The 26,358-nt window shown below is 68.0% G+C and overlaps 2 protein-coding genes across 6 annotated transcripts; both read left to right on the top strand.

Annotated features, from left to right (window-relative positions):
- Positions 1–1,243: 1,243 nt before the first annotated feature.
- On the top strand, positions 1,244–9,516 carry GRK2 (G protein-coupled receptor kinase 2). 2 transcript variants are annotated; one of them, XM_063333243.1, is made up of 21 exons: positions 1,244–1,649; positions 2,811–2,887; positions 3,551–3,624; positions 3,952–4,053; positions 4,137–4,211; positions 4,695–4,756; positions 5,067–5,118; positions 5,460–5,551; positions 5,952–6,051; positions 6,185–6,263; positions 6,384–6,514; positions 6,981–7,075; positions 7,152–7,259; positions 7,338–7,404; positions 7,575–7,675; positions 7,823–7,889; positions 7,966–8,061; positions 8,152–8,314; positions 8,421–8,557; positions 8,775–8,885; positions 9,306–9,516. In XM_063333243.1, exons 1-21 carry the CDS (start codon positions 1,537–1,539, stop codon positions 9,465–9,467), a joined length of 2,064 nt encoding a protein of 687 aa, XP_063189313.1. In that variant the 5' UTR covers positions 1,244–1,536; the 3' UTR covers positions 9,468–9,516. The 2 variants fall into 2 exon arrangements, with proteins under 2 accessions (XP_063189313.1, XP_063189312.1); XM_063333242.1 differs by having other exon boundaries at positions 1,245–1,649; positions 8,772–8,885.
- Positions 9,517–12,287: 2,771 nt separating this feature from the next.
- Positions 12,288–25,626, top strand: ANKRD13D (ankyrin repeat domain 13D). 4 transcript variants are annotated; one of them, XR_010070873.1, is made up of 15 exons: positions 12,288–12,472; positions 14,317–14,452; positions 14,542–14,666; positions 15,013–15,058; positions 15,210–15,353; positions 16,672–16,861; positions 17,103–17,169; positions 17,284–17,365; positions 19,364–19,425; positions 19,537–19,667; positions 22,001–22,158; positions 22,299–22,402; positions 23,725–23,888; positions 24,070–24,149; positions 24,803–24,860. XR_010070873.1 is itself a non-coding variant. In XM_063333696.1 (15 exons), the coding sequence occupies exons 1-15, from the start codon at positions 12,383–12,385 to the stop codon at positions 25,041–25,043; spliced, it is 1,878 nt and encodes a 625-aa protein (XP_063189766.1). In that variant the 5' UTR covers positions 12,288–12,382; the 3' UTR covers positions 25,044–25,626. The 4 variants fall into 4 exon arrangements, 3 of the variants coding, with proteins under 3 accessions (XP_063189766.1, XP_063189767.1, XP_063189765.1); XM_063333696.1 differs by having other exon boundaries at positions 19,552–19,667; positions 22,256–22,402; positions 24,773–25,626; XM_063333697.1 differs by having other exon boundaries at positions 22,256–22,402; positions 24,803–25,626.
- Positions 25,627–26,358: the final 732 nt, after the last annotated feature.

Here is a 26,358-nt window from a genome sequence, read left to right as displayed (position 1 = left end):
CACACGGCCGGTGTCACACAACCCCCGGTGTCACACACCCCCACACAGTGTCACACACCCCCCCGGTGTCTCACACACACAGTCACACACACACACCCCGGTGTCACACACGCACACGGTGTCTCACACACACACAGTGTCACACACACATACCCCTGGTGTCACACGCACACACGGTGTCACACACACACAGTGACACACACACGGTGTCTCACACACACCTGGTGTCACACACCTGGTGTCACACACACACACACAGTCTCTCTCACACACACACACGGTGTCACACACACACAGACACGGTGTCACACACACGGTGTCTCTCACACACACACACAGTGTCACACACATGGTGTCACACACACGGTGTCACACAACCGCCGGTGTCACACACACACACAGTGTCACACACACACACGGTGTCTCTCACACACGCACATGGTGTCACACACACGGTGTCTCTCACACACACACCCGGTGTCACACACACACACACCCGGTGTCACACACACACACTGTCACACACACACACACACACACACGTCTCTCTCACACACACACGCACACAGTGTCACACACACTGTCACACACACACACACGGTGTCACACACACGGTGTCACACACACACACAGTCACACACACACACACTGTCACACACACACACACGGTGTCACACACACACACACACACACACAGTCACACACACAAACACACTGTCACACACACACACACTGTCACACACACACACGGTGTCACACACACACGGTGTCACACACACACACACACACACACACGGTGTCACACACACACTGTCACACACACACGCACACACTGTCACACACACACACACACACACACTGTCACACACACACATGGTGTCACACACACACACACACACACACTGTCACACACACACATGGTGTCACACACACACACACACACACACACTGTCACACACACACATGGTGTCACACACACACACACACACTGTCACACACACACATGGTGTCACACACACACACACACACACACTGTCACACACACACACACACTGTCACACACACACATGGTGTCACACACACACACACACTGTCACACACACACATGGTGTCACACACACACACACACACACACTGTCACACACACACACACACTGTCACACACTCCCCCCCCCCCACGCTGTCCGGCCGCGCGCCGGTGGGCGGAGCGATGGGAGGGGCGCGCGCAGGCCCCGCCCCCAGCGCCGCCTGTCACGCAGGGACACGCGCGGGGACACGCGCACAGGCACGCGCTCCCCTCAGGCCCTCCCCTCCCCTCTCCCCCCGCCATGGCCCCCCGCCGCTGAGGCCGCGCCGCCGCTTGGGCCCACACACACACACCGGGCCGGGCCCGGCCTGTCCCCGCCGCCGACCGTTCCGGGTCCGCCCCCGGTTCCGGTTCCGGGTCCCGGTTCCGGTTCCGGGTCCGGCGGCGGGTCGGGTCCGGGCCGGCGGGCGGTGGGGCCGGCGGTAGCCGGCGGCGGGGCTCGGCTCAAGATGGCGGACCTGGAGGCGGTGCTGGCGGACGTGAGCTACCTGATGGCCATGGAGAAGAGCCGCGCTGCGCCCGCCGCCCGCGCCAGCAAGAGGATCCTCCTGCCCGAGCCCAGGTGAGGCCCCGCCGCCGCGGAACCCTCCCGCCGCTGCCCGGTCGCGGTCCGGCCCCGGCTGATGCGGCCAAGCTGGGCACCCCCCCCTCCCCCGGCCCCGGTTCACCTGCGCGGCACACGGGCACTCCCTCTCCGGTACACAGTCACACCCAGCCCTGCCTGTCCCCGGTGCGCAGCAACACGCCATCCCGGCACACCTGCAACCCCCGCAGCCGTGTGTGTGTGTGTGTGTGTGTGTGTGTGTGTGTGTGTACACACACGTGTGTGCTGGGGGCTGGGGGTGCTGCATGCACACGCACACGTGTGGTTACACATGCACACACCTGTAGCCCCTTCCAGTCCCTAAAGGGGCTCCAGGAAAGCTGGGGAGGGACTCTGGATCAGGGAGGGGAGCCATGGGACGAAGGGGAAGGGTTTTAAGCTGAAAGAGGGGAGATTTGGATGAGATCTGAGGAAGAAATTCTTGGCTGTGAGGGCGGTGAGCCCCTGGCCCAGGTTGCCCAGAGAAGCTGTGGCTGCCCCATCCCTGGAGGGGTTCAAGGCCAGGTTGGACGGGGCTTGGAGCAACCTGGGCTGGTGGGAGGTGTCCCTGCCCAGGGCAGGGGGTGGCACTGGGTGATCTTTAAGGTCCCTTCCAACCCAAACCATTCTGTGGTTCTATGTGGCCGCACGTGCACACGTGGAGTACATCAGCACGCACGCAGGGGCTCAGCTGGTCACCCTGACAGCCCTGTGCACACACACATGCCGCGTTGTGTTGCTCCCCGCCGCCCCCGCGCCGTTGCTGCTCTCGCGTGCACACCCCCTCCTGCCCACACAACCCGCTCCACAACTTCCCTTTGCACAAACACACACACGCACCGCACAGCACGCTGTGCAGCGGGGAGGAATTTTTGGGGGGTAGCCTCCTCCCCAACCTCCCTTGAACCCTAGCGTGTGGGGCACACTGTGCCTGACCCTCACTGGGGCCCAGCAACATGTCACAGTTGGCAGGGGGACACACAAGATGGGAGGGCACGCATGCCAACAGGGCTTGGGGACACAGGAGGAGCAGGAGAGGAGAGGCACGGTGGGTACAGGGCAGGCATGGGGGACACTGGGGGTGTCTGCCAGGGGGCACGGGGGCAGGCGGGGTGCTGAGCCCCTCTGGTGTCTCCCCAGCATCCGCAGCGTCATGCAGAAGTACCTGGAGGACCGGGGAGAGGTGACGTTCGACAAGATCTTCACGCAGAAGATCGGTGAGATGGGGACACAGGGGCTGCGGGTAACACAGGGGACACAAGGGAGGTCACGTGGAAGAGCGCCCACAAACACGGAACCAGCGTGGGAGGGCTTGGGGGCTGGATTGGTGGCAGCGGTGACGGTGGTAGTGGCTGTGGCCATTCCCCTCTGCCCTTGGCATGGCCTGGGGGAAGCAAGGGGGCTGTGGGCCTGGGCTGGGCAGAGGTGCCTGGGGGCTGCGTGACACAACCCCCTGCGCCACGTCCCCCACCCTATGTCCCCCGCCCCGTCACTTCCCCAAGTGTCGGCGCTAACCGTCCGGGGCAGGAAGCGCCTCTCACTTCCTCCTGCCGGCTCTAGTGGTTTCCGGGCACGTCCGCCCCACGGCAGCCTGTTCCACAGTGCCCGCCTGTGCCCCTGCCCCATAGCTGCCCCACTGCACCGATCTTCTCACTACCTCACCGCACCCGTGCCCTGTGGCACTGCTCCTCCCCGTGTCCTTGCCTCACTGCCAAACCCTGGCCAGTCTCCAGCTTGGCACTTCCCCGAGCCTGGCATGGGAGTGGCCGTGGGGACAGGCAGGCCCAGGGGACATCCCTGTCCCCCTTGGCCCGGGCTCTGGGGCACACACTGCTGCCCTGGGGCAGGCAGCTCTCACACCATGGCTCTGTCCCTGCCAGGGTACCTGCTCTTCCGGGACTTCGCCTTTAACCAGGCAGAGGAGGCCAAACCCCTGATGGAGTTTTATGAGGAGGTGAGATGGGGGGATCCACCTGGATGGATCCCCGTGGTCATGAGGAGGGTTGAGGGTGGGATTTGGTACCTACAATGCACACAGACGTGTTACCAAAAGCATGCGGATTACTCAAGGGAGACAGTGCCCGGGGGGCCAGGAGGTGATGCTCTGGGTCCCATGGGGACGTGATAACCATGGGGTGTCCACGGGATGTGGACACGGATGTTCCTGGTGTACCAGGTCCCAGGGGCAGCCCAGCCCTGTGTGGGGTGAGGGCTGTGCCCAGTGTTGGTGCAGGCCTGGGGGCTGCGTGCCCCTGTGCCACGGGAGCTGTGCCCTTGCCAGATCAAGAAGTACGAGAAGCTGGACTCAGAGGAGGAGCGAGCTGCCAAGAGCCGCCACATCTTTGACCATTACATCATGAAGGAGCTGCTGGCCTGCTCCCACGTGAGTGCCGTTGCTGTGCAGGCCTTGTCCCTGTGCCCCTGTCCCTTCTGCCTAGGGTAACACAGTCACATCTTGCCTCACAGCCCTTCTCCAAGAGTGCCACAGAGCATGTCCAGAGCCGCCTGAGCAAGAAGCAGGTGCCCCCAGACCTCTTCCAGGTGGGCATTACCCGGGACAGAGAGGGGGTCCCTGCCACCCCTGGTACTTGGAGGGTTAATCCTTATGAGGGGCTGGTGAGAGAGGCCCCTGGAGGTGGTGGAGTGTCCCAGAAGGTAGAGGGACCCCAAGGGATGGTGAGGGGCTCCCCGGCAGGTTGGAAGTGAGGGGGATTGCTGGGGGTCCTCATGGGGCTGGGGGCTGGAGTTAAGACGGGGGGGCTCATCAGAAGGTGGTGATTGGGACCCTGGATATAGAGGTGACCTAGGGTGACAGTGTGGTCCACGGGATGGTGACGTTGGGGTCCCCAGAGACACAGGTGGCCCTGGGTGGCAGAAGCCAGGGGCCTGTCAGTGGCAAGGTGCCAGCATGGGGATATGTGAGATCCCAGGGGTGGAGGAGACCTCACGTAGTGATCGGACCTGAGGGGTGCGGGTGACCTGGGTGGCCCTGGAGACCCAGCACTGAGTCCTGTGTCCCCCCAGCCCTACATTGAGGAGATCTGCCAGAACCTGCGTGGGGGCATCTTCCAGAAATTCATTGAGAGGTGAGATGGGGGATAGTCCCACGCGAATCGGGGTGTCCCATCCCACTGGGGACCAGGGTCTCCTGGCCCAGAGAGGGGCCAGGGGTCCCTTCTTAGATAGGAGCTCATGTGGTGTCTGTCTCCAGACCAGGGACTCAGGGGGCTCTTCTCATCCCCAGGTCTGGCCCAGGGTCCCTCTGTTCCCAGACGGGGGTTCCGGGGGGTGCTGCCTGTCTCCGGACAAGTCCAAGGGGCCCTTCTGCCCTGAGATGGGTCTTGCGGGGGGTCTCTCCAGGGGCTCCACTCTTGCCCTCTCTGTGCTTCGTTGCAGTGACAAGTTCACGCGGTTCTGCCAGTGGAAGAACGTGGAGCTGAACATCCATGTGAGCAGGGACCCCTGCGCCTCGGGGCACCCCGGGCACTTCCAGGGAGGGGAAATGTGGGCACAGTGACAAGGCTGCTGCCCCAGGGCTCACTAGGGCTGGTGCGGGCACCCTCGCACACCCCCGGGGGCTTTCACTCACTCACAGGTGGCTCTCCCACACCTGACCATGCTCACAGGGACATGTGGAGCATCCACCGTGTTCCTCACCTGGGGAAACTGAGGCAGGGTGGGGGGGGGGGCCCCCCACCAGCACGGACACACACAGCTCTTGGTGCAGGGCAGGTGCTGTGGCACCCAGACGTCCAGGTTCACCCCTGCCTCCTTCTCACCCCCTTCCAGCTCACCATGAACGACTTCAGCGTTCACCGAATCATCGGCCGCGGCGGTTTCGGGGAGGTCTACGGCTGCCGGAAAGCAGATACGGGAAAAATGTAACAGGGGTTGCTTGGTCACGGGGGGTCAGAGGGATCCGCCTGTGACGTGGCGGGGCACTGGGGCCGTGGTGGTGGTCCCGAGGGCAGCTGCAGTGGTGTTGCCGTGACGACAGATGTTTAGGGGGTTGCAGAAGGATTGCCATGGCTACGGGTCTCTGGGGGATACGGGGACGTCACGGCCGTGGGTGGTAGCCGGATACGGTGATGTGGCTGTGGGTGCTGGCAGTGGAGGGATGCGACGGTGTGGCTGTGGTTGGAGGGACCGTGGGCAGGGCAGGGCTGTGGCGGCACGGCGGTGGCACTGGAGGGACGTGGGACCGTGGCCATGGGCAGAGGCGGGCTGTGGCATCGAGGCCACGGGCAGCAGCAAGACCCTGCAGGGACTCTTTGCCCCCAGGTACGCCATGAAGTGTTTGGACAAGAAACGCATCAAGATGAAGCAGGGCGAGACCCTGGCCCTCAACGAGCGCATCATGCTGTCCCTTGTCAGCACTGGGGTGAGGGGACACAGGCATCGGGCAGGGCTGGCAGCCCGGCTGCAGGCGGTGGCACGAGCGAGGGGAGAGGGACGGTGAGGGAGGGTGTTCCCGGGCCACCGCTGGCGCTGTGTGACCCCGTCTCTCCTGCCAGGACTGCCCCTTCATCGTGTGCATGTCGTACGCCTTCCACACACCCGACAAGCTCAGCTTCATCCTCGACCTCATGAACGGTGAGTCCCAAGGGACCCAGTGGCTGATCCCTGGCCCCAGGGCCATGGCTGGCCTGAGCCACAGGCTCGAAGGGCTGCAGAGGACAGTGCTAGGGTGACAACTGGTCCTTGTCACCGCAGGGGGAGACCTGCATTATCACCTGTCCCAGCACGGCGTCTTCTCGGAGGCGGAGATGAGGTTCTACGCGGCTGAGATCATCCTGGGCCTGGAGCACATGCACAGCCGCTTTGTGGTGTACCGTGACCTCAAGGTGACCGACCCCACAGGCACCCTGCAGGCATCCCGAGCACCCACACCCCCACGGGCATCCTCAGACCCTGCAGGTGTCGAGAGTCCCCATTGGCATCCCTGGGCCCTGTAGAGCATCCCCCCAGGACCCTGTGGGCACCCACAGGTGTCACAGGTGCCCACAGACCCTGCAGGAGCCCTCAGACACTGTGGGCACTCCCCAAGCCCAGAGGGCACCCCCAGTTCCCATGGGCACCTCTGACCCTTCAGGAACCCCCCCAGACTCCATGGGCACCCTTAGGACCCCGCAGGCATCCTGAGACCTGGGGGGGGCACTCACAGACTCCACCGTCACTTCGCAGTCCCACAGACACCCCCAAATCTCACAGAGCACCCCACTCTGACCGGTGTGGGCACCCCCAGCCTCGCTGCCCACCTTGTGCCCGTGGGCAACCCTTGGGCTCAAGGGTGGCACGGTGTCTTGGCAGCCGGCAAACATCCTCCTGGACGAGTTTGGGCACGTCCGCATCTCAGACCTGGGCCTGGCTTGCGACTTCTCCAAAAAGAAGCCCCATGCCAGTGTGTGAGTGTGCCTGCGCCTCTGCCTGCCCTGCCCGCCTGCCTGGCACAGCCCCTGACCCCGCTCTGTGCCCCTGCAGGGGCACCCATGGGTACATGGCTCCGGAGGTGCTGCAGAAAGGAGTGGCGTACGACAGCAGCGCTGACTGGTTCTCGCTGGGCTGCATGCTCTTCAAGCTGCTCCGGGGGTGAGCCTGTGGACACGGGTGGGCGCAGGTGGGCACGGGTGGGCACCACTGAGTTCTCCTCTCCCCTCACGGCCGCAGGCACAGCCCCTTTCGGCAGCACAAGACGAAGGACAAGCACGAGATCGACCGTATGACCCTCACCATGGTGAGTTGGGGCACCCCGGCCCTTACCCCCTGTGCCCAGGAGGGCTGAGGCAGGTGTGGAGAGGGCATGAGCACCCCTCTGCTGCTGTGCCCGCCCCTGCCATGCACTGGTGGGGGTCTGCAGGGGGGCTTGCGTGCTCACGGTGTGAATGACCATGTCCTCTCCCGCAGGCCGTCGAACTGCCGGACTCCTTCTCCCCCGAGCTGCGCTCCCTGCTCGAGGGGCTGCTGCAGCGAGATGTCAACCGGCGGCTGGGCTGCATGGGGCGGGGGTGAGTCACGATGGGCACGGCGGGCACCGGGGCTGAGTCCTGGTGGGCACGGCGGGCACCGGGGCTGGAGCAGAAGGCAGGCAGGGAAGGAGGGTGTGCTGGTGCAGCAGCTTGGCGCCTGCAGTGCTCACTCCCCTCGCTCCCCAGGGCTCAGGAGGTGAAGGAGGAGCCTTTCTTCAAGGGCCTGGACTGGCAGATGGTTTTCCTGCAGAAGGTGAGGGGCACAATGCCCGGGAAGGGGCACGGGAGCACTGGCAGCCACTGCTCTAAAACTCCTTTCCTGCCTGCAGTACCCGCCCCCCCTGATCCCACCCCGCGGCGAGGTGAATGCGGCCGACGCCTTCGACATCGGCTCCTTCGATGAGGAGGACACGAAGGGCATCAAGGTAGCTGGGGGGGGGTTACAGAGGGGATGAGCGTGGCAGGGCTAAGGTGGCAGCAGCCCCCTGACCCGCCGATGCCTCCCTGCCTGCCAGCTACTGGAGAGCGACCAGGAGCTCTACCGCAACTTCCCCCTCACCATCTCGGAGCGGTGGCAGCAGGAGGTGACGGAGACCGTCTTCGAAGCCGTCAACGCTGACACCGACAAGCTGGAGGCTCGCAAAAAGGCCAAGAACAAGCAGCTGGGCCACGAGGAGGGTGAGTGGGGCCGGGTGTCATCCCCCCCAACCCCTGCCACCCCCTCAGCTCTGCCTGGCCCCCCGCCCCGGGCTGACCCTGCCTCTCCCCGGCGCGGCACGCACAGAGTACGCCATGGGCAAGGACTGCATCATGCACGGGTACATGGCCAAGCTGGGCAACCCCTTCCTGACGCAGTGGCAACGCCGCTACTTCTACCTCTTCCCCAACCGCCTGGAGTGGCGCGGGGAGGGCGAGTCGCCGGTAAGGCGGGCGAGGGGGGGGACACACACAGGGCAGTGCGGGGCCAGCGGGCGCACCCTGGCACTGGCAGGCATCAGGGTGTGCTGGACACGGGAGGCGAGGGATGTGCACAAGCAGACATGGTGCTGCGAGGGGTAGGGGGGCAGGTAGGGGAGGTCTGGAGGGGGGGCACAGAGGTCTGGGGGCGAGGGCCGGGCTGAGCCTGTCCCCCCAGCAGTCCCTGCTCACCATGGAGGAGATCGACTCAGTGGAGGAGACGCAGGTGAAGGAGCGCAAGTGCATCCTGCTCCGCATCCGCGGCGGCAAGCAGTTCGTGCTGCAGTGCGATGTGAGTGTGCCCCGGGTCACCCGCTGGGGCTGACCACCCTTCCCTGGGGTCACTGGCCACCCCTGCCAGGCGCTAGCCTCCTCCTACCCCTGCTGGCCATCTCCCCTGGGTGCCAGTTGCTCCTGCTGGGAGAGCAACTTTGCTGGGCTCTAGTCACCTCCTGCTAGCTGCTAGCCATCCCCTCTGCTGGGTGCTAGCCACCTCCGGGGTATCACTAGCTATCCCCGGCTGGGCACCAACCACCTTCTCCTGCCAACTGCTAGCCACTAGCCCTGCACATTTAGCCATCCTGGGGCATGAATACTAAAAGTTAGGGGGAACCCCAGAGCCGTGGCACCCCGGGGTCCCCCCTGGCCACCCTGTACCCTGCCCTGGCACCCTGGGGAGCCCCATCCTGACCCCGTGCCCTGGCCTGCACAGAGCGACCCCGAGCTGGTGCAGTGGCGGAAGGAGCTGCGGGACGCCCAGCGCCAGGCCCAGCAGCTGCTGCAGCGGGTGCCGCGCATGCAGAACAAGCCCCGCTCACCCGTGGTGGAGCTCAGCAAAGTGCCGTTCATCCAGCGCTCCGCCAACGGGCTCTGACCCGCTGCCCGCGCGCTCGCGCCCCCTCCTTTCCCCCCCCCCCACCCCCCTTCCCACCCCGCCTCTAATTTATTGGGTTGGGTTCCTGCGTGCCCCTGCTCCTCTTCGTCGTTGTCACCCCCCCTACGTCCCGGGGCCAGGAGGACGCCTGGTGTCAGTCTCACCCGCCGGCTGCGGAGCGGGCACGGCTGCAGCGTTGCCGTCCCCTCCCAGCCTCCAGCACGGAGCTGGCGCTGGGCACGCGGTGTAGCTCAGCACCTCTCCCCAGGGTCCTCCCCCCGTGTCCCCCCAACTCCTCTACGAACTCTCCGGCTAAGATGAAGGCAGCCCCCACGCCCCCCCCTCTGTGTGCCCGCCTGCTTCGCCACCGCTGTGTGTGCCAAAATGGGGCAAGTGGGTGCCCAGCTCCAGCCGGGCAGGGAACCGGCCAGCTCGTCTCACCCGTAGCCTTTGCCCACCTCCCTGGTAGCCGCCGTGTCCCGGCTCGGCTGTGCCTGTCGTGTGGGTGCCAAGTCCTTGATGTGTGTCTGAGTGTGTGTGTGTGTGTGTGTGTGTGTGTGTGCCTGGGGGGGGACCCCCTGTAAATACTGTGCCATGGGTCCCCTGTGTCCTCCTCCCCCGTCCTCCGGCTGTGCCCCTACCCCTCCTGCCAGCCCCCTGCCTCCCCCCACCTCGAGCTGTGGGGTGGCAGTGCTCAGCTGGGGGGGCAGGGGATGGCCGAGGAGGAGGGAGGAGCAGGTGGGACCCCCCTCAAATCAGCCTCATGTGACGCCAGCCCCCGTCCCCAGCTGGTGGGCGCAGGGGCAGGGTGTCCCCCACCCCCTGCCCGCCCCACTCCCTGGCAGCATCTGTAAATATTGGTCTCTGGTCGCTCTGCTGCAGGGGCGGGCGGGGGGTGGCACCGGGCAGGGCCGGGGCCGCTGGTGAATGAGATTTTAATGAGCAGAGACGTGAGAATGCCAAAAAAAAAAAAAAAAAAAAAGAAAAAGAGTTTTTATAATAAAAATCTAGGAAAACACCATCCGCCTCCACCTTGTTGCGGGGTGCGGGTGGGAGTTGTCCTCATGTCCTGCAGGATGGGGGTCCCGGGTGGGTGCGGTGGGGGTGGGGTGGCAGGGGGTTGGGTTTTCATTGCTGCCCGGTCCCCGTGGGTGACCGTGTCTGTCCCCTTGCTGCGGGGCAGCACCCTTCTTGTGGCACATCCGGGGGACTCCCTGGTGCTTGATGAGAGGGTGACGGGGCAAAACAGCCACCCCGGCACAGGGCGGGTGGGGACCTGGGACCCTGCATCCCCTGGGAGTACTGGGGGTGGGATGGGGATGGGAGTGAGATGGGATGGGATGGGATGGGATGGGCATGATGGGTTGGGGAATGGGGAGCAGGGATTGGGATGGGATGGGATGGGCATGATGGGTTGGGGAATGGGGAGCAGGGATTGGGATGGGATGGGATGGGAGACGGGATGGGAGCCAGCCCAGGGCTGGTGTGCAAGGGGAAGGGAGTCCTGGTGCCCCCACGGGGGTACGCAGGAGGAGACACTGTGGAGGGGGCAGCCCCGGTACCGGGGCAGGTGAGGGATAACAGGTCCCCAGCAGGGGCAGACCCGGTGCCCGTGGTGCCCTGCTCGGGGCCGCTGGTACTTCTGGTCTCCAGTGCAGGGTGCCCCGGGGGGGGATGGGGACTGGTGCCGGTAGCAGGGTCCAGTGCCCTGCTGTGCCCGGTGCCAGTGCCCATGCCCAGTGCTGGTTCTGGGTGCCGGTGCCCTGCCCAGTGCCGAGTCTGGTGCCTTGCTGTGCCGGGTCCAAGGGCCGGTACCCCACTGTGCCCGGTGCTGGGTGTTGGCAACCTGCTGTGCCCAATTCCGGGTGCCAGTCCCCCACCATGCCCGGTGCCAGTACCCAGTTCTGGGTGCTGGTGCCCGGTGCCTGTTCTGGGTCCAGTGCCTTGCTGTGCCCAGTGCCTGTGCCCGGTTCCGGGTGCCGGTGCCCCATTGTGCCTAGTACTGGTACCCGTGCCCGTTCCAGGTCTGGTGCCCCATCCGCTGTGCCCGGTGCCAGTGCCCCACCATGCCCTGTGACCATGCCTGGGTCCGGTTCTGGGTCCAGTGCCCCGTGCCCAGTGCCCGGTGCCCATCCTGGGTCTGGTGCCCTGCCGTGCCGAGTGCCGGTACTGGGTGCCGGTACCCCACCGTGCCTGGCGCCCGTTGCTGGTTCTGGGTCCGGTGCCCCATCCGCTGTGCCCGGTGCCGGTGCCCCACCGTGCCCTGTGACCGTGCCTGGGTCTGGTTCCGGGTCCAGTGCCCGGTGCCCATCCTGGGTCTGGTGCCCTGCCGTGCTGAGTGCCGGTACTGGGTGCCGGTACCCCACCGTGCCCGGTGCCTGTTGTTGGTTCTGGCTCCGGTGCCCCATCTGCTGTGCCCAGTGCCGGTGCCCCACCGTGCCCTGTGACCATGCCTAGGTCCGGTTCCGGGTCCAGTGCCCCGTCCCCTGTGCCCGGTGCCTGTTGCCGGTTCCGGGTCCGGTGCCCCGTCCGCTGTGCCCGGTGCCCATCCTGGGTCCGGTGCCCCGCCGTGCCCAGTGCCGGTTCTGGGTGCTGGTACCCCACCGTGCCCGGTGCCCGTTGACGGCTCTGGGTCCGGTGCCCCGTCCTCCGTGCCTGGTGACGGTTCCGGGTACCGGTGCCCGTTCCGCCGTGCCCGGTTCCGGGTGCTGTTGCCCCGCCGTGTCCGGTGCCGGTTCCGGGTCCGGTGCCCCGCCGTGTCCGGTGCCCGGTGCCGGCCCCGCCCCGCGCCGCCGCGCTGCGCCGCCGCCGCCGCCGCCGCCCCCGCGCGCAGCCATTGCGGGGCAGGCCCGGCGCTGCGGCCCGTCCGCCCGCCCGCCCGCTGCCCCGCGCGGCCCCGGGGACATGGTGGCGGGATGGCCCGGCCCGCCGACACCTTCCCGCTCCACCGCCTCGTCTGGCACAACCGGCACCAGGCGCTGGACAGCGCCCTGCGCTCCGGAACGGTGCGCGCCGCCGCCACCGGCACCACCGGCACCACCGGCACCCGCCGCCGGGCAGCGGAGGCGCGGGGGGGGGGGGACACACGGAGAGGGAGGGGGAGAGCGGGGGGGTGTCGAGCACCGGGAGATGGGGGGGGGGGGGAACTGGGATGGGGGATGCGGGGATCAGGGGAACCGGGAGTGGTGGTGGTTGTGGGGAGGGGGGGAATGGGGGACGTGGGGCTCGGGGGCAGGGGAGTGGGAGTGCTGGGGGCACTGGGAGGACTGGGGAGACTGGGGGAGACTGGGGGGGACTGGGGGCACTGGGAGGACTGGGGAGACTGGGAGGACTGGGGAGACTGGGGGCACTGGGAGGACTGGGGAGACAGGGGGACTGGGAGGGTCGGGGGGCACTGGGAGGACTGGGGAGACTGAGAGGGACTGGGGGCACTGGGAGGACTGGGGGCACTGGGAGGACTGGGGAGACTGAGGGGGACTGGGAGGGACTGGGGGCACTGGGAGGATTGGGGAGACTGTGAGGGGCTGGGGGCACTGGGAGGACTCGGGGGGACTGGGGGCATTGGGAGTGCTAGAAGAGGCTGGGGGCACAGGAGACTCGGGGCACTGGGAGGACTGGGAGCACTGGTAGGACTGGGTGCACTGGGAGGACTGGGGAGACTGGGAGCACTGGTAGGACTGGGTGCACAGGGAGGACCGGGGAGACTGGGAGCATTGGGAGTGCTAGGAGAGGCTGGTGGCATGGTGGACTGGGAGGACTGGGGGGAACTGGGGACACTGGGAGTGCTAGAAGAGGCTGGGGGCACAGGGGACTTGGGGCACTGGGAGGACTGGGGAGATGGGGGGTACAGGAGTACTAGAGGATGCTGGGGGCATAGGGGACTGGGAGGACTGGGGACACTGGGAGCTCTAGGGGAGGCTTGGGGGCATGGGTGACTGGGGACACTAGGGGACTGGGAGCACTGGGCGGGACTGGGAGCACTGGGTGGGACTGGGGAGGCTAGAGCCACTGGGAGCTCTAGGGGAGGCTGGGGTCACAGGGGACTGGGAGGACTGGGGGCACTAGGGGAGACTGGGAGGGCTGTGGGCACTGGGGAAACTGGGGGCGCTGAGAGCACTGGGAGGACTGGGAGCACTGGGAGCACTAGGGGAGACTGGGGGCACAGGGGACTGGGGGCACTTGGGGGGAATGGGAGCACTAGGGGAAACTGGGGGCACTGGAAGCACTGGGGGAGACTGGGGGAACCGAGATACTAGGGGACTGGAAGCAACTGGGAGCACTGGGATAGGATCACTGGAGGTACAGGGGGACTGGGGTACTGGGAGAGGCGGGGACGGGGAAATTGAGGGCACTGGGAGCACTGGAGGGGGGACTGGTGGCACTGGGACAGGAGTACTGGGATCATAATGGACTGGGAGCAGTGGAGACAGAGGGGCACTGGGAGACCGGGGGCACTGGGACGACTGGGGGCACTGGGACGACTGGGGGCACTGGGACAGGGTAGAGAGGTATTAGGGGACTGGGGGTATAACGGGTCTGGGGACACTGGGACAACGTGAGTGGGGGGAAGGGGGACTTGGGGGCTGGAGGGATTGGGGCTTCGGGGCCAGGGGCCAGCGGGGGCCAGGGGCCAGCGGGCCTTGGGAGCGTGTGGGTGCACGGGGTGGGGGACAGGCACCCTGGGGGGGCCGGGAACCGGCGCAGGGGACGGGAGCAGGACAAGGGGACAGGGGATGGGGAACAGGGGACACTGGGGGGGGGGGGGGGGGTGTGCCTGGGCCATCCCGGGCTGGTGGCGGTGACCTCTGCCTGTGTCACACACACCCCCCCCCCCCCGCCCTCCTCCCAGCACGACGTGGAGCTGACGGACCCCCGCGGCCGGACCCCGCTGGAGTTGGCCGTGTCCCTGGGCCACCTGGAGTCGGTGCGGGTGCTGCTGCGGCACAACGCCAACGTGGGCCGGGAGAACGCCAACGGCTGGACGGGTATGCGGGCAGGGGGCTGGGGGAGGGGGGGGAAGGGGGTGGCACCGGTCACGGGGCGCTTGGGGGTGACGGGTGTCCCCGTGTCCCAGTGCTGCAGGAGGCGGTGAGCACGGGGGACCCCGAGATGGTGCAACTGGTGCTCCAGTACCGCGACTACCAGCGGGCGACGCGGCGGCTCGCCGGCATCCCCGAGCTGCTCAGCAAACTGCGACGGGTACGGGCCCTGCCCCGCCGGGGCACCCCCCAGGGTTGGGGGGCTGGGGAGGGGGCGGGGGGGAAGAGGGGAGCCCTCGGACCACCCCCCCCCCCCCCAAATCTCCCCAGGACCCCCCATCTCCTCCACAACCCCACTCCTTCCCATAGGACCCTTCCCTGACACCGCTCTCCCAGGCGTGTCCCCCCAACGCACACACGATCCCCACCCCAGGACCCCCAGGAGGGATCGCTGTCCCCAAAACACCCCATCTCCCCGGTGACCCCAGCAGGGACCCCCCCGCCATCGCGTCCCGTGGCCGCTCCGTGACCCCCCCACCCCGCCTTCCCCACCTTGTCTCCTCCAGGCAGCCGACTTCTACGTGGAGATGAAGTGGGAGTTCACCAGTTGGGGTGAGCGGGGCCGGGGGGGAAGGGGGCTGCAGGGCTGTGTCGTGCCCCCCTCCCACCCACCCCCATCCCCCCCTCCTCCATCCCCCCCCCCCCCCCCCGCGCCATGCCAGTGCCGTGTGCGGTGCCGCTGAGGTGCCCGGCGTGCCCGCAGTGCCGCTGGTCTCCAAGGTGTGCCCCAGCGATGTCTACCGCGTCTGGAAGCGGGGCGAGAGCCTGCGGGTGGACACCACGCTGCTGGGCTTCGAGCACATGACGTGGCAGCGCGGCCGCCGCAGCTACATCTTCAAGGGGGAAGGTCGGCTCCCCCGGGGGGACACCCCCCCCACACACACACACACCCGCCGGGACCCGCCGGTGACCCCGGCGATCCACACCCCCCCCCCCTCCCCAGACCCCCTTCCACTGTAGGTTCTCCCCCCATAAAGGACCCCAAATCCCCTCCGGGGACCCCCTTGGGGACACCTTGCAGCGGCGCTGGGGACCACCTCAGCCCCCCCCTCACCCACCCCAAGGACCTCAGCCCCATGAAGGGACCCCCCAGTCCCCTGCAGGGACCGGGGCCACTAGGGGACTGGGGGCACAGGGGACTGGGGACACTGGGGGAGGCTGGGGGCGTAGGGGACTGGGAGGACTGGGGAGACTGGGGGCACTGGGAGCACTAGGTGAGGCCGGGGGGCATGGGGGACTGGGAGGACTGGGGAGACTGGGGCCACTGGGAGCAGTAGGGAAGGCCGGGGGGCGTGGGGGACTGGGAGGACTGGGGAGACTGGGGGCACTGGGAGCACTAGGGGAGGCCGGGGGGCGTGGGGGACTGGGAGGACTGGGGAGACTGGGGGCACTGGGAGCAGTAGGGGAGGCCGGGGGGCGTGGGGGGACTGGGAGGACTGGGGAGACTGGGGGCACTGGGAGCACTAGGGGAGGCCGGGGGGCGTGGGGGGGACTGGGAGGACTGGGGAGACTGGGGGCACTGGGAGCGCTAGGGGAGGCCGGGGGGCATGGGGGACACCGGGAGCACTAGGGGAGGCCGGGGGGCATGGGGGACTGGGAGGACTGGGGAGACTGGGGCCACTGGGAGCAGTAGGGAAGGCCGGGGGGCGTGGGGGACTGGGAGGACTGGGGAGACTGGGGGCACTGGGAGCAGTAGGGGAGGCCGGGGGGCGTGGGAGACTGGGAGGACTGGGGAGACTGGGGGCACTGGGAGCACTAGGGGAGGCCGGGGGGCGGGGGGGGACTGGGGAGACTCGGGGCACTGGGGGCACTGGGAGCAGTAGGGGAGGCCGGGGGGCGTGGGGGACTGGGAGGACTGGGGAGACTGGGGGCACTGGGAGCACTAGGGGAGGCCGGGGGCACAGGGGACTGGGAGGACTGGGGAGACTGGGGAAACCTTGGGGACACCGGGGGTTCCCCACCCCTAGTTCCCCACAGTTCCCCACCGAGACCCTCCCCAAGGTCCCCAGATGCCCCCGAGACGCGGTGACCCCGGGGCAGGGGGGGGTGTGGCGGTGGCAGAGGGTCCCCAGCCCCGGGGACAGTGCGGTCCCCAGCCCCCGGGGTTGGATGTGGGTGGCGGGGTTGGCCGGGGGCGGTCGCTGACGCGTGTCCCCGTGGCGCAGAGGAGGGGGCGGTGGTGATGGAGGTGGACCACGACAAGCAGGTGGTCTACACGGAGACGCTGGCCCTGGCCCTGCACGAGCCCGACCTGCTGCTGGCGGCCATGCAGCCCTCCGAGGAGCACGTGGCCGGGCGCCTGACGTCCCCCATCGTCTCCACGCACCTCGACACCAGGAACATCGCCTTCGAGCGGTGGGGCTGTCACCCCGGGAGGGGTGGCGTGTGGTGGTCCCATGGCGTTGGGGTCGGGGACGGGGGGACGGGACACAGCACCTTGCGGGAAGGGGCCGCGCGAGGGCTCGCGCTGGGGTGGGGGGGAAACGGCGCGCGAAGGGGGAAGGAAACGCACGTGCGAGGGGGCGAGCGGCGTGTCACCGTGTTCGGGGGGGCGGGGGGGGGGGGGTGGGTGAGGTGACACCTTCCCCCTCCCCAGGAACAAGTCGGGGATCTGGGGCTGGCGCTCGGAGAAGATGGAGGTGGTCAGCGGCTACGAGGCCAAGGTGGGCAACGGGGAAAGGGGGGACAAAGCCAGGGGGTGACAAAGGGGGGGGGACAACCCCCCCCCCTCACCCCCCCCCAGGTGGCCGGCGGGGCTGATGGTGTCCCCGCGGCAGGTGTACAGCGCCAGCAACGTGGAGCTGGTGACCAAGACGAGGACGGAGCATCTCTCCGACCAGGACAAGTCACGCAGCAAAGGTGACAGCCCCGCCGGCCGATCGGGGAGCCCCCCCTCGCAGCGGGGACGTGGCCCCCCAACCCCCCCACCCCCCCCCACCCCCCCCCCCGGGCGAGTGCAAGCCCCGCCCCCTAGTGCAAGGCCCGCCCCCTTCGTGGGTGGGAGGTGTGTCAGGACTTGGGTGACACGTTGGGTGTCAGGTGTGACCACAACGGGGCGGGGGGGGACGACGGTGCGTGGGGTGTCACCTGTCAGGCGTGGGACAGCGTGTGGGGTGTCACCTGTCAGGCGTGGGACACCAGGGGTGCTGGGTGTCACCTGTCAGGTGGGGACAGTGTGTGGGGTGTCACCTGTCAGGCGTGGGACACCGGGGGTGCTGGGTGTCACCTGTCAGGTGGGGACAGCGTGTGGGGTGTCACCTGTCAGGCGTGGGACACCGGGGGTGCTGGGTGTCACCTGTCAGGTGGGGACAGCGTGTGGGGTGTCACCTGTCAGGCGTGGGACACCGTGGGTGCTGGGTGGGATGTGTGTCAGGTGTGGGACACTGTGGGTCGGAGGTGTCTTCTCTCAGACGTGGGACACCGGGGGTGCTGGGTGTCACCTGTCAGGCGTGGGACACCGGGGGTGCTGGGTGTCACCTGTCAGGCATGGGACACCGGGGCTGCTGGGTGGGACACGTGTCAGGTGCAGGACACCATGGGTGCTGGGTGTCACCTGTCAGGCGTGGGACACCGTGGGTGCTGGTGTGACATATGTCAAGCATGGGGACACCATGGGTGCTGGATGTGACATGTGCCAGGTGTGGGACACCGTGGGTGCAGGATGTCACCCACCAGACATGGGACGCCATGGGTGCTGGGTGTGACATATGTCAGGTGTGGGACACTGTGGTGCTGGGTGGGACAGGTCAGGTGTGGGATGCCATGGGTGCAGGGTGTCACCCATCAGGTGTAGGACACCATGTGGGGTGTGACCCATTGGGTGTGGGACACCATGCGGGATGTCACCCACCAGATGTGGGACAGTGCGGGTGCTGGGTGTGACATGTGTCAAGCGTGGGGACACCGTGGGTGCAGGGCGTGACATATGTAAGGTGTGGGACACCATGGGTGGGAGGTGTCACCTGTCAGCCATGGGACACCATAGATGCTGGGTGTGACATGTCAGGTGCGGGACACCGTGGGTGCAGGGTGTCACCCATCAGGCATGGAACACCATGGGTGCGGGGTGTCATGTCACCCATCAGGTGTAGGACAACATGCGGGGTGTGACCCATTGGGTGTGGGACACCATGCGGGGTGTCACCCAACAGATGTGGGACACTGTGAGTGCTGGGTGTGACCTGCGTGGGGACACCGTGGGTGCTGGGTGTCACTTGTCAGGCCTGGGACACCATGGGTGCGGGGTGGGACATGTGTCAGGTGTGGGACACCGTGGGTGGGAGGTGTCACCTGCCAGGCCTGGGACACCGTGGGTGCTGGGTGTGACATATGTCAAGCGTGGGGACACCATGGGTGCTGGGTGTGACATGTATCAGGTGTGGGACACCATGGGTGGGAGATGTCACCTGTCAGGCGTGGGTCACCGTGGGTGCAGGGTGTCACCTGTCAGGTGGGGACAGCATATGGGGTGTCACCTATCAGGCGTGGGACACTGTGGGTGCTGGGTGTCACCTGTCAGCCATGGAACACCGTGGGTGCGGGATGTCGTGTCACCCATCAGGTGTAAGGCAACGTGTGGGGTGTGACCCACTGGGTGTGGGACACCGTGGGTGCTGGGTGTGACACGAGTCAGGTGTGTGGGACACCGTGGGTGTGAGATGTCCCCCGTCAGGCCTGGGACGCGGTGGGTGCTGGACGTGACACGTGCTAGGTGTGGGACACCACGGGTGGGAGGTGTCACCCCTCAGGCCTGGGTCGCCGTGGGTGCAAGGTGTCACCCGTCGGGCGTCGCACCCCGTGCGTGGTGTGACCGGTGACAGCTGCACCCCTGACCCCCCCCGCTCTCTCCCCGCCCAGGCTCCAAGACCCCCTTCCACTCCTTCCTGGGCATCGCCCAGCAGCACGGCACCCACAACGGGGTGAGTGGTGGGGGGACCGGGGCCGCGGGCGGGGGGGGGTGGCTGTCACCCGGGAGGGGGGCTGGGGGTCCCCCGGGGACAGGGCTGAGCGGTGCCCCGGTGCCACCGCAGGCGCCCGTGCTGCAGGCTGCCAGCCCCACCAACCCCACGGCCATCACCCCCGAGGAATACTTCGACCCCCACTTCGACCTGGAGACCCGCAACATCGGGCGCCCCATCGAGATGTCCAGCAAGGTGCAGAGGTGAGGCCACCCCCGCCGGGGGGTGACACGGTGGTCACAGGGACGTGGCACCGGGATGGCGGGGAAGCCACGGAGGGCGGTGACACGGCACTAGGGTGGCGGGACACCCGGGGATGGTGACGTGGTCCCCCGGGGTGTGAGGACCCACGGAGGTGGTGACCCGGTGCCTGGGATGTGGCACTGGGGTGGCGGGGGACCTGTTGGGGTGTGGTGACACAGTCCTGGGGATGTGGCACTGGGTGTCAGGACCAATGCAGAGTGGTGACAGGGTCCTAGGGGACGTGGCACTGGGTGGTGGAACCCATGGAGATGGTGACGGGGTCCCAGGAGATGTGACACTGTTGGGACCCGCAGGGGTGGTGACAGGGACCCAGGGGACGTGGCACTGGGTGTCAGGACCCCATTGGGGAGGTGATGGGGTCCCAGGGGACGTGGCACTGGGTGTCAGGACCCCATGGTGTGGTGCAGGGTCCCAGGGGACGTGGCACTGGGTGTCAGGACCCCATGGGGATGGTGACAGGGACCCAGGGGATGTGGCACTCGGTGTTGGGACCCATGGGGGTGGTGACGGGGTCCCAGGGGACGTGGCACTGGGTGTCAGAACTCATGGGGGTGGTGACAGGGTCCTAGGGGATGGGCCACTGGGTTTTGGGACCCACGGGGGTGGTGACGGGGTCCCAGGGGACGTGGCACTGGGTGTCAGGACCCCATTGGGGAAGTGACGGGGTCCCAGGGGATGTGGTACTGGGTGTCAGGACCCCATGGTGTGGTGCAGGGTCCGAGGGGACGTGGCACTGGGTGTCAGAACTCATGGGGGTGGTGACAGAGTTCCAGGGGACGTGGCACTGGGTGTCAGGACCCCATGGTGTGGTGCAGGGTCCCAGGGGACGTGGCACTGGGTGTCAGGACCCCATGGGGGTGGTGATGGGGTCTGAGGGGATGGGACACTGGGTTTTGGGACCCACGGGGGTGGTGACGGAGTCCCGGGGGACGTGGCACTGGGTGTCAGGACCCCATGGCGATGGTGACAGGGGTCCCAGGGGATGGGCCACTGGGCTTTGGGACCCACGGGGGTGGTGACGGGGTCCCAGGGGACGTGGCACTGGGAGTCAGAACTCATGGGGGTGGTGACAGGGTCCTAGGGGATGGGACACTGGGTTTTGGGACCCACAGGGGTGGTGACGGGGTCCCGGGGGACATGGCACTGGGTATCAGGACTCCATTGGGGTGGTGACGGGGTCCCAGGGAACGTGGCACTGGGTGTCGAGACTCCATGGGGATGGTGACAGGGACCCAGGGGACGTGGCACTGGGTGTCAGGACCCCATGGGGATGGTGACAGGGAACCAGGGGATGTGGCACTCGGTGTTGGGACCCATGGGGGTGGTGACGGGGTCCCACGGAATGTGGCACTGGGTGTCAGGACCCCATTGGGGAGGTGACGGGGTCCGAGGGGACGTGGCACTGGGTATCAGGACTCCATTGGGGTGGTGACGGGGTCCCAGGGAACGTGGCACTGGGTGTCGAGACTCCATGGGGATGGTGACAGGGACCCAGGGGATGTGGCACTCGGTGTTGGGACCCATGGGGGTGGTGACAGGGTCCCAGGGGACGTGGCACTGGGTGTCAGGACCCCATTGGGGAGGTGATGGGGTCCCAGGGGACGTGGCACTGGGTGTCAGGACCCCATGGGGATGGTGACAGGGGTCCCAGGGGATGGGCCACTGGGCTTTGGGACCCACGGGGGTGGTGATGGGGTCCCAGGGGACGTGGTACTCGGTGTCAGGACCCCATTGGGGTGGTGACGGGGTCCCAGGGGACGTGGCACTGGGTGTCAGGACCCCATGGGGGTGGTGACGGGGTCCCAGGGGACGTGGCACTGGGTGTCAGGACCCCATTGGGGAGGTGACGGGGTCCGAGGGGACGTGGCACTGGGTATCAGGACCCCATTGGGGAGGTGATGGGGTCCCAGGGGACGTGGCACTGGGTATCAGGACCCCATTGGGGTGGTGACGGGGTCCCAGGGGACGTGGCACTGGGTGTCAGGACCCCATGGTGTGGTGCAGGGTCCCAGGGGACGTGGCACTGGGTGTCAGAACCCATGGGGGTGGTGACAGGGTCCTAGGGGATGGGCCACTGGGTTTTGGGACCCACGGGGGTGGTGATGGGGTGCCAGGGGACGTGGCATTGGGTGTCAGGACCCTATTGGGGTGGTGACGGGGTCCCAGGGGACGTGGCGCTGGGTGCCGGACCCCCCCCCCCCGGGGGGTGGTGCGGGGTGCGGGTGGCCCTGTGGCTGTGGGGGTCCCCGTGCCCACGGCGGTGCCCGGGCAGGTTCAAGGCCACGCTGTGGCTGTGCGAGCAGCACCCGCTGTCGCTGGCGGAGCAGGTGACGCCCATCATCGACCTCATGGCCATCTCCAACGCCCACTTCGCCAAGCTGCGGGACTTCATCACCCTCAAGCTGCCCCCCGGCTTCCCCGTCAAGATCGGTGAGGGCGGGGCGTGGCGGGGCGTGGCAGGGCGTGGTGGTGATGGGGGGGGCGTGGCCTATGCGGGGGCGGGGCCACTGACCCCTGTACCCCCCAGAGATCCCCCTCTTCCACGTGCTCAACGCCCGCATCACATTCAGCAACCTCTGCGGCTGCGACCAGCCGCTGGGCTCCGTGCGGGTCTGCGCCCCCACCCAGCCCCCCGGCGCCCACCCCCCCGGCACCCAACCCCCCAGCGCCAGAGGTGAGGCTGGGGGGGCTGCTGTGGGGTGCCCTGGGGCTTGAGGGGGGTCCGGGGGGTAGGGGCCATCCCGGGTGTCTGTGGGTGCTGGGTGCTTGGCGGGGGGTGTCCCTGGGTATGGGGTGGTGGGTGCTGTGGGGTGCCAGGGCCGGGGGGTGTCGGGGACCTCTGGGGGACACAGGGTAGCGTGGCCACGGGGTGGGGGGGTAGGGCGGTGTGGGGTGCTCGGGGGTGCGAGGCACCCATGGGTGTGGGGTGCTGTGGGGTGCCGTGGGACGCCATGGGGGGCTGTGGGACGCCACGGGGGGCTGCGGGTATGGGGTGCTGTGGGATGCTGGGGTGCCGCGGGACACCACAGGGTGCTGTGGGGTGCCGTGGGACACCACAGGGTGCCCTGGGATGCTGTGGGGTGCCACTGGATGCTGTGGGGTGCCGTGGGGTGCCACGGGATGCTGTGGGACATCACGGGGTGCTGTGGGGTGCCGTGGGGCTCTGTGGGATACCATGGGGCGCTCTGGGATGCCACAGGGTGCGCCGGGATGCTGTGGGGTGCCGTGGGGTGCTGTGGGATGCTGGGGTGCCATGGGACACCGCAGAGTGCTGTGGGATGACATGGGGTGCTGTGGGATGCTGTGGGATGCCGTGGGGTGATGTGGGATGCCATGGGGTGCCACTGGATGCTGCGGGGCGCTGTGGGTGTGGGGTGTTGTGGGATGCTGGGGTGCCGCGGGACACTGCAGGGTGCCGTGGGATGCTGTGGGGTGCCACGGGATGCCGTGGAATGCCATGGGATGCTGTGGGACACCAGCGGGGTGCCATGGGGTGCTGTGGGGTGCCATGGGGTTCCATGGGATGCTGTAGGACACCAGCAGGGTGCCATGGGATGGTGTGGGATGCCGTGGGGTGCCACGGGGTTCTGTGGGATGCTGTGGGGTGCCGTGGGGTTCCATGGGATGCTGCAGGGTCCTGTGAGATGCTGCGGGATGCTGTGGGATGCCGTGGGGTGCCTAGGAATGCTGCGGGGTGCCGTGGGCACAGGGTGCTGTGGGACGCCATGGGGTTCCATGGGATGCCGTGGGAAGCTGTGGGGGTGCCGTGAGGTGCCATGGGGTGCCGTGGGATGCCCTGGGGCGCCACGGGATACCCTGGGATGCCGTGGGGTGCCACGGGGTACTGTGGGTGCAGGGTGCCGAGGGCCGCCGCGGGGTGCTGCGGGACGCCACGGGGTGCCGTGGGCCACCGCGGGGTGCTGACGGCGCCCCCGTGGGCCGGGGTTTTGGGGGGCTGGGGCGGGGTTTGGGGGGGGGGGTTGTGTGTGTCGGCAGGTTGGCCCTTCCCGTGCGAGGTGGAGGCGGGGGTGTTCGAGGTGCCGGCGGGGTACACGGTGCTGGGCGCGGGGCGCAGCGAGCCCCTGCGGGACGAGGACGACGACCTGCTGCAGTTCGCCATCCAGCAGAGCCTGCTGGACGCCGGCACCGAGACCGACCAGGTGGGGACCGCGACACCCCCCCCACACACACACACACACACACACACACACACACACACACCCCCACCCGGGATGGCCCCGCCCCTTTCAGGGGGCAAGGTCACGCCCCCTCCGCCTTGGCCACGCCCCCTTGGGCGCAGGCCCCGCCCCTCAGCCCCCCATTCGGACTCCCCCCCCCCAGGTGACGGTGTGGGAGGCGCTCACCAACACCCGCCCGGGTGCGGAGCCCCCCCCGTACGACGAGGAGCTGCAGCTGGAGCGGTGAGGCCCCGCCCACCGAGGGTGGTGGGGGGGCGGGGTCTAAGGATGCCCCGCCCACACGGACCGGGGGTGGGGTCAAGGCGGGAGGGGAGGGGCCGTAAAGGTGTCTGGGTGGGGCAGAGGGGGTGTGGCCTGGAGGGGGTGTGGCCGTGGGGGGTGTGGCCTGCAGGGGAGGAGCCCTGGGGTGGGGTAGAGGGGTGGGGCCGTAGGGGTGAGGCCAGGAGGGGCCAGGAGGGGAGGGGTCCTGGGTGTGTGGCCTGGAGGGTGGAGCCATGGGGGGTGTGGCCTGGAGGGGTGGGGGCCGGGGGGTGTGGCCTATAAGGGAGGGGCCGTGAGGGTGTGGCCCGGAAGGGCGGGACCATGGGGTGTGGCCTATAATGGAAGTGCCCTGGGGGTGTAGCCTGAAGTGGGTGTGGCCCGGAGGGGTGTGGCCCTGGGGGTGTGGCCTATAAGGGAGGAGCCCAGTGGGTGTGGCCTGGAGGGGAGGGACCCTATGGGGAGGAGCTTCCCACTCCCCCCAAGGGTGTGGCCATAACAGGCGGGGCTATCGGCGGGTGTGGGTGTGGCCAGCAGATGGGTGTGGCACTGGGTGTGTCCCCCGGGTGGGCGTGGCCTCCGCGAAGGGGGCGTGGCCAGCCCCTCTGTCCCCGCAGGGCCCTGCAGGAGAGCATGCTGCTGCAGGCCGGCCCCAGCGCCGACCCCCCCGTAGCCGACAGCCCCCCCGGGGCGGGCGGCGGGACCCCCCCGGTCCCCTCCGGCTACGGCAGCTTCGCGGAGCAGCTGCGGCTGGCCATGGCGCTCTCGGAGCGGGAGCAGGAGGAGCGGGAGCGGCGGCGGCGGGAGGAGGATGAGGAGCTGCAGCGCATCCTGCGCCTCTCCCTCACGGACAAGTAGCGCCGGGGACGGCGGACACCCCCCCGCGGGGACAGGGACACCCCAACGCGGGGACAGGGACACCCCACCGGCATCACCGCCGGGCACGGCCTCGCACGGGGACAGCCCGGCGTGGGTACCATCCCGCACCGGGACACCCCAACTCGGGCACAGCCCTGCCTGGGGACCGGCTGGTGGCGGGGTGGCACCCCCGTGCCAGGGACACCCCCCGGCTAACGTGGGGACAGCCCCCGCACGGGCGGAATTGATCCAGGGATTCTCCTACCCCCGGGATCCCCTCCCGCCAGGCTCCAACCTCAGCCCAGCGATCCTGGTCTGGGGGACCCCCACCCCAGGGACACCCCTATCCCCAGGACCCCCACCCCAGGGACCCCCGCCCTCCTCCTCTTCGGTGGTGTACGTTGACCCCACGGGGAGGGGAAGGACGGACCCGGGGGGTCCCCATGGGACGCGGCTGACCTCTGTTTAAAGGCACCTCCGCCTTTGGGGGCTGCAGGGACCCCCAGGCCTCGTCCCTCGGTGGCAGTGGGGGGGCCGGGGGGCCCCGGAGGTATGTACATATACATATACATATATATATATATACATGGATGTCTGCAGACTGTGCCTGGGTCCAGTTTGGGGCGGGAGTGGGTGCCCCCCTCCCGGGGTGGGGGTGAGGGTTCCTGGGCCGAGGCAGGGGGTCGGGGTGGGCTGGCACCCACGGGGACACGGCCAAGGGACCCGGAGCAGTGCCAGGGTGAGGGGTTGCGGGGAGGGCGGGGGGGGGGGATGCCAGGTACTGGGGAGCCTCGGGGGGTTCCTATCTGTGGGGACCTGTGGGGGGTCCGATGTGCTGGAGACCTGGGAGGTTCCCATCTGTGGGGCCCTGGGGGTTGCTCCCAGGCGCTGGGGACCCTCAGGGGGTTCCCGTCTCTGGGTACTTGGGTGGGGGGGGTGTCCCGTCTGTGGGGACCTGGGGGATCCCAGATGCTGAAGACCCTCGGGAGGTTCCTGTTTCTGGGGACTTGGAGGGGTCTCATGTGCTGGGAACCCTCGGGGGTTTCCTGTCTGTGGGGACGTGGGGGGGGTCCCACAAGCTGGGGACCCTCGTGGGGTTCCTGCCTGATGGGGACCTGAGGAGTCCTGGGTGCTGGGGGGGGGTGTTCCCGTCTGTGGGGACCTGGGTGTCCCAGATGCTGGGGGGGAGAGGGGGGTCCCGTCTGTGGGGACTTAGGGGGGGTTCCTGCGTGCTGGGGACCCTTGGGGGGTTCCCATCTGTGGGGTTGTGGGGGGGGGGGTCCCAGGTGCTGGGAACCCTTGGGGCGTTCCTGCC

Source organism: Chroicocephalus ridibundus, chromosome 4 (assembly GCF_963924245.1).
Source record: "Chroicocephalus ridibundus chromosome 4, bChrRid1.1, whole genome shotgun sequence".
Classification (NCBI taxonomy): domain Eukaryota; kingdom Metazoa; phylum Chordata; class Aves; order Charadriiformes; family Laridae; genus Chroicocephalus; species Chroicocephalus ridibundus.
Note: the sequence above shows the minus strand (reverse complement) of the source record. Positions and strands in the feature narration are given on the sequence as shown.

Excerpts from the sequence above, each read along its gene's own strand:
- GRK2 (XM_063333242.1), top strand. The coding sequence starts at position 1,537 with ATGGCGGACCTGGAGGCGGTGCTGGCGGACGTGAGCTACCTGATGGCC. Across the intron at positions 2,888-3,550 it reads GATCTTCACGCAGAAGATCG|GGTACCTGCTCTTCCGGGAC; the intron begins GTGAGATGGGGA and ends TGTCCCTGCCAG. Across the intron at positions 4,757-5,066 it reads TTCCAGAAATTCATTGAGAG|TGACAAGTTCACGCGGTTCT; the intron begins GTGAGATGGGGG and ends GCTTCGTTGCAG.
- ANKRD13D (XM_063333695.1), top strand. The coding sequence starts at position 12,383 with ATGGCCCGGCCCGCCGACACCTTCCCGCTCCACCGCCTCGTCTGGCAC. Across the intron at positions 17,366-19,363 it reads GGACAAGTCACGCAGCAAAG|GCTCCAAGACCCCCTTCCAC; the intron begins GTGACAGCCCCG and ends CTCCCCGCCCAG. Across the intron at positions 19,426-19,536 it reads AGCACGGCACCCACAACGGG|GCGCCCGTGCTGCAGGCTGC; the intron begins GTGAGTGGTGGG and ends GTGCCACCGCAG.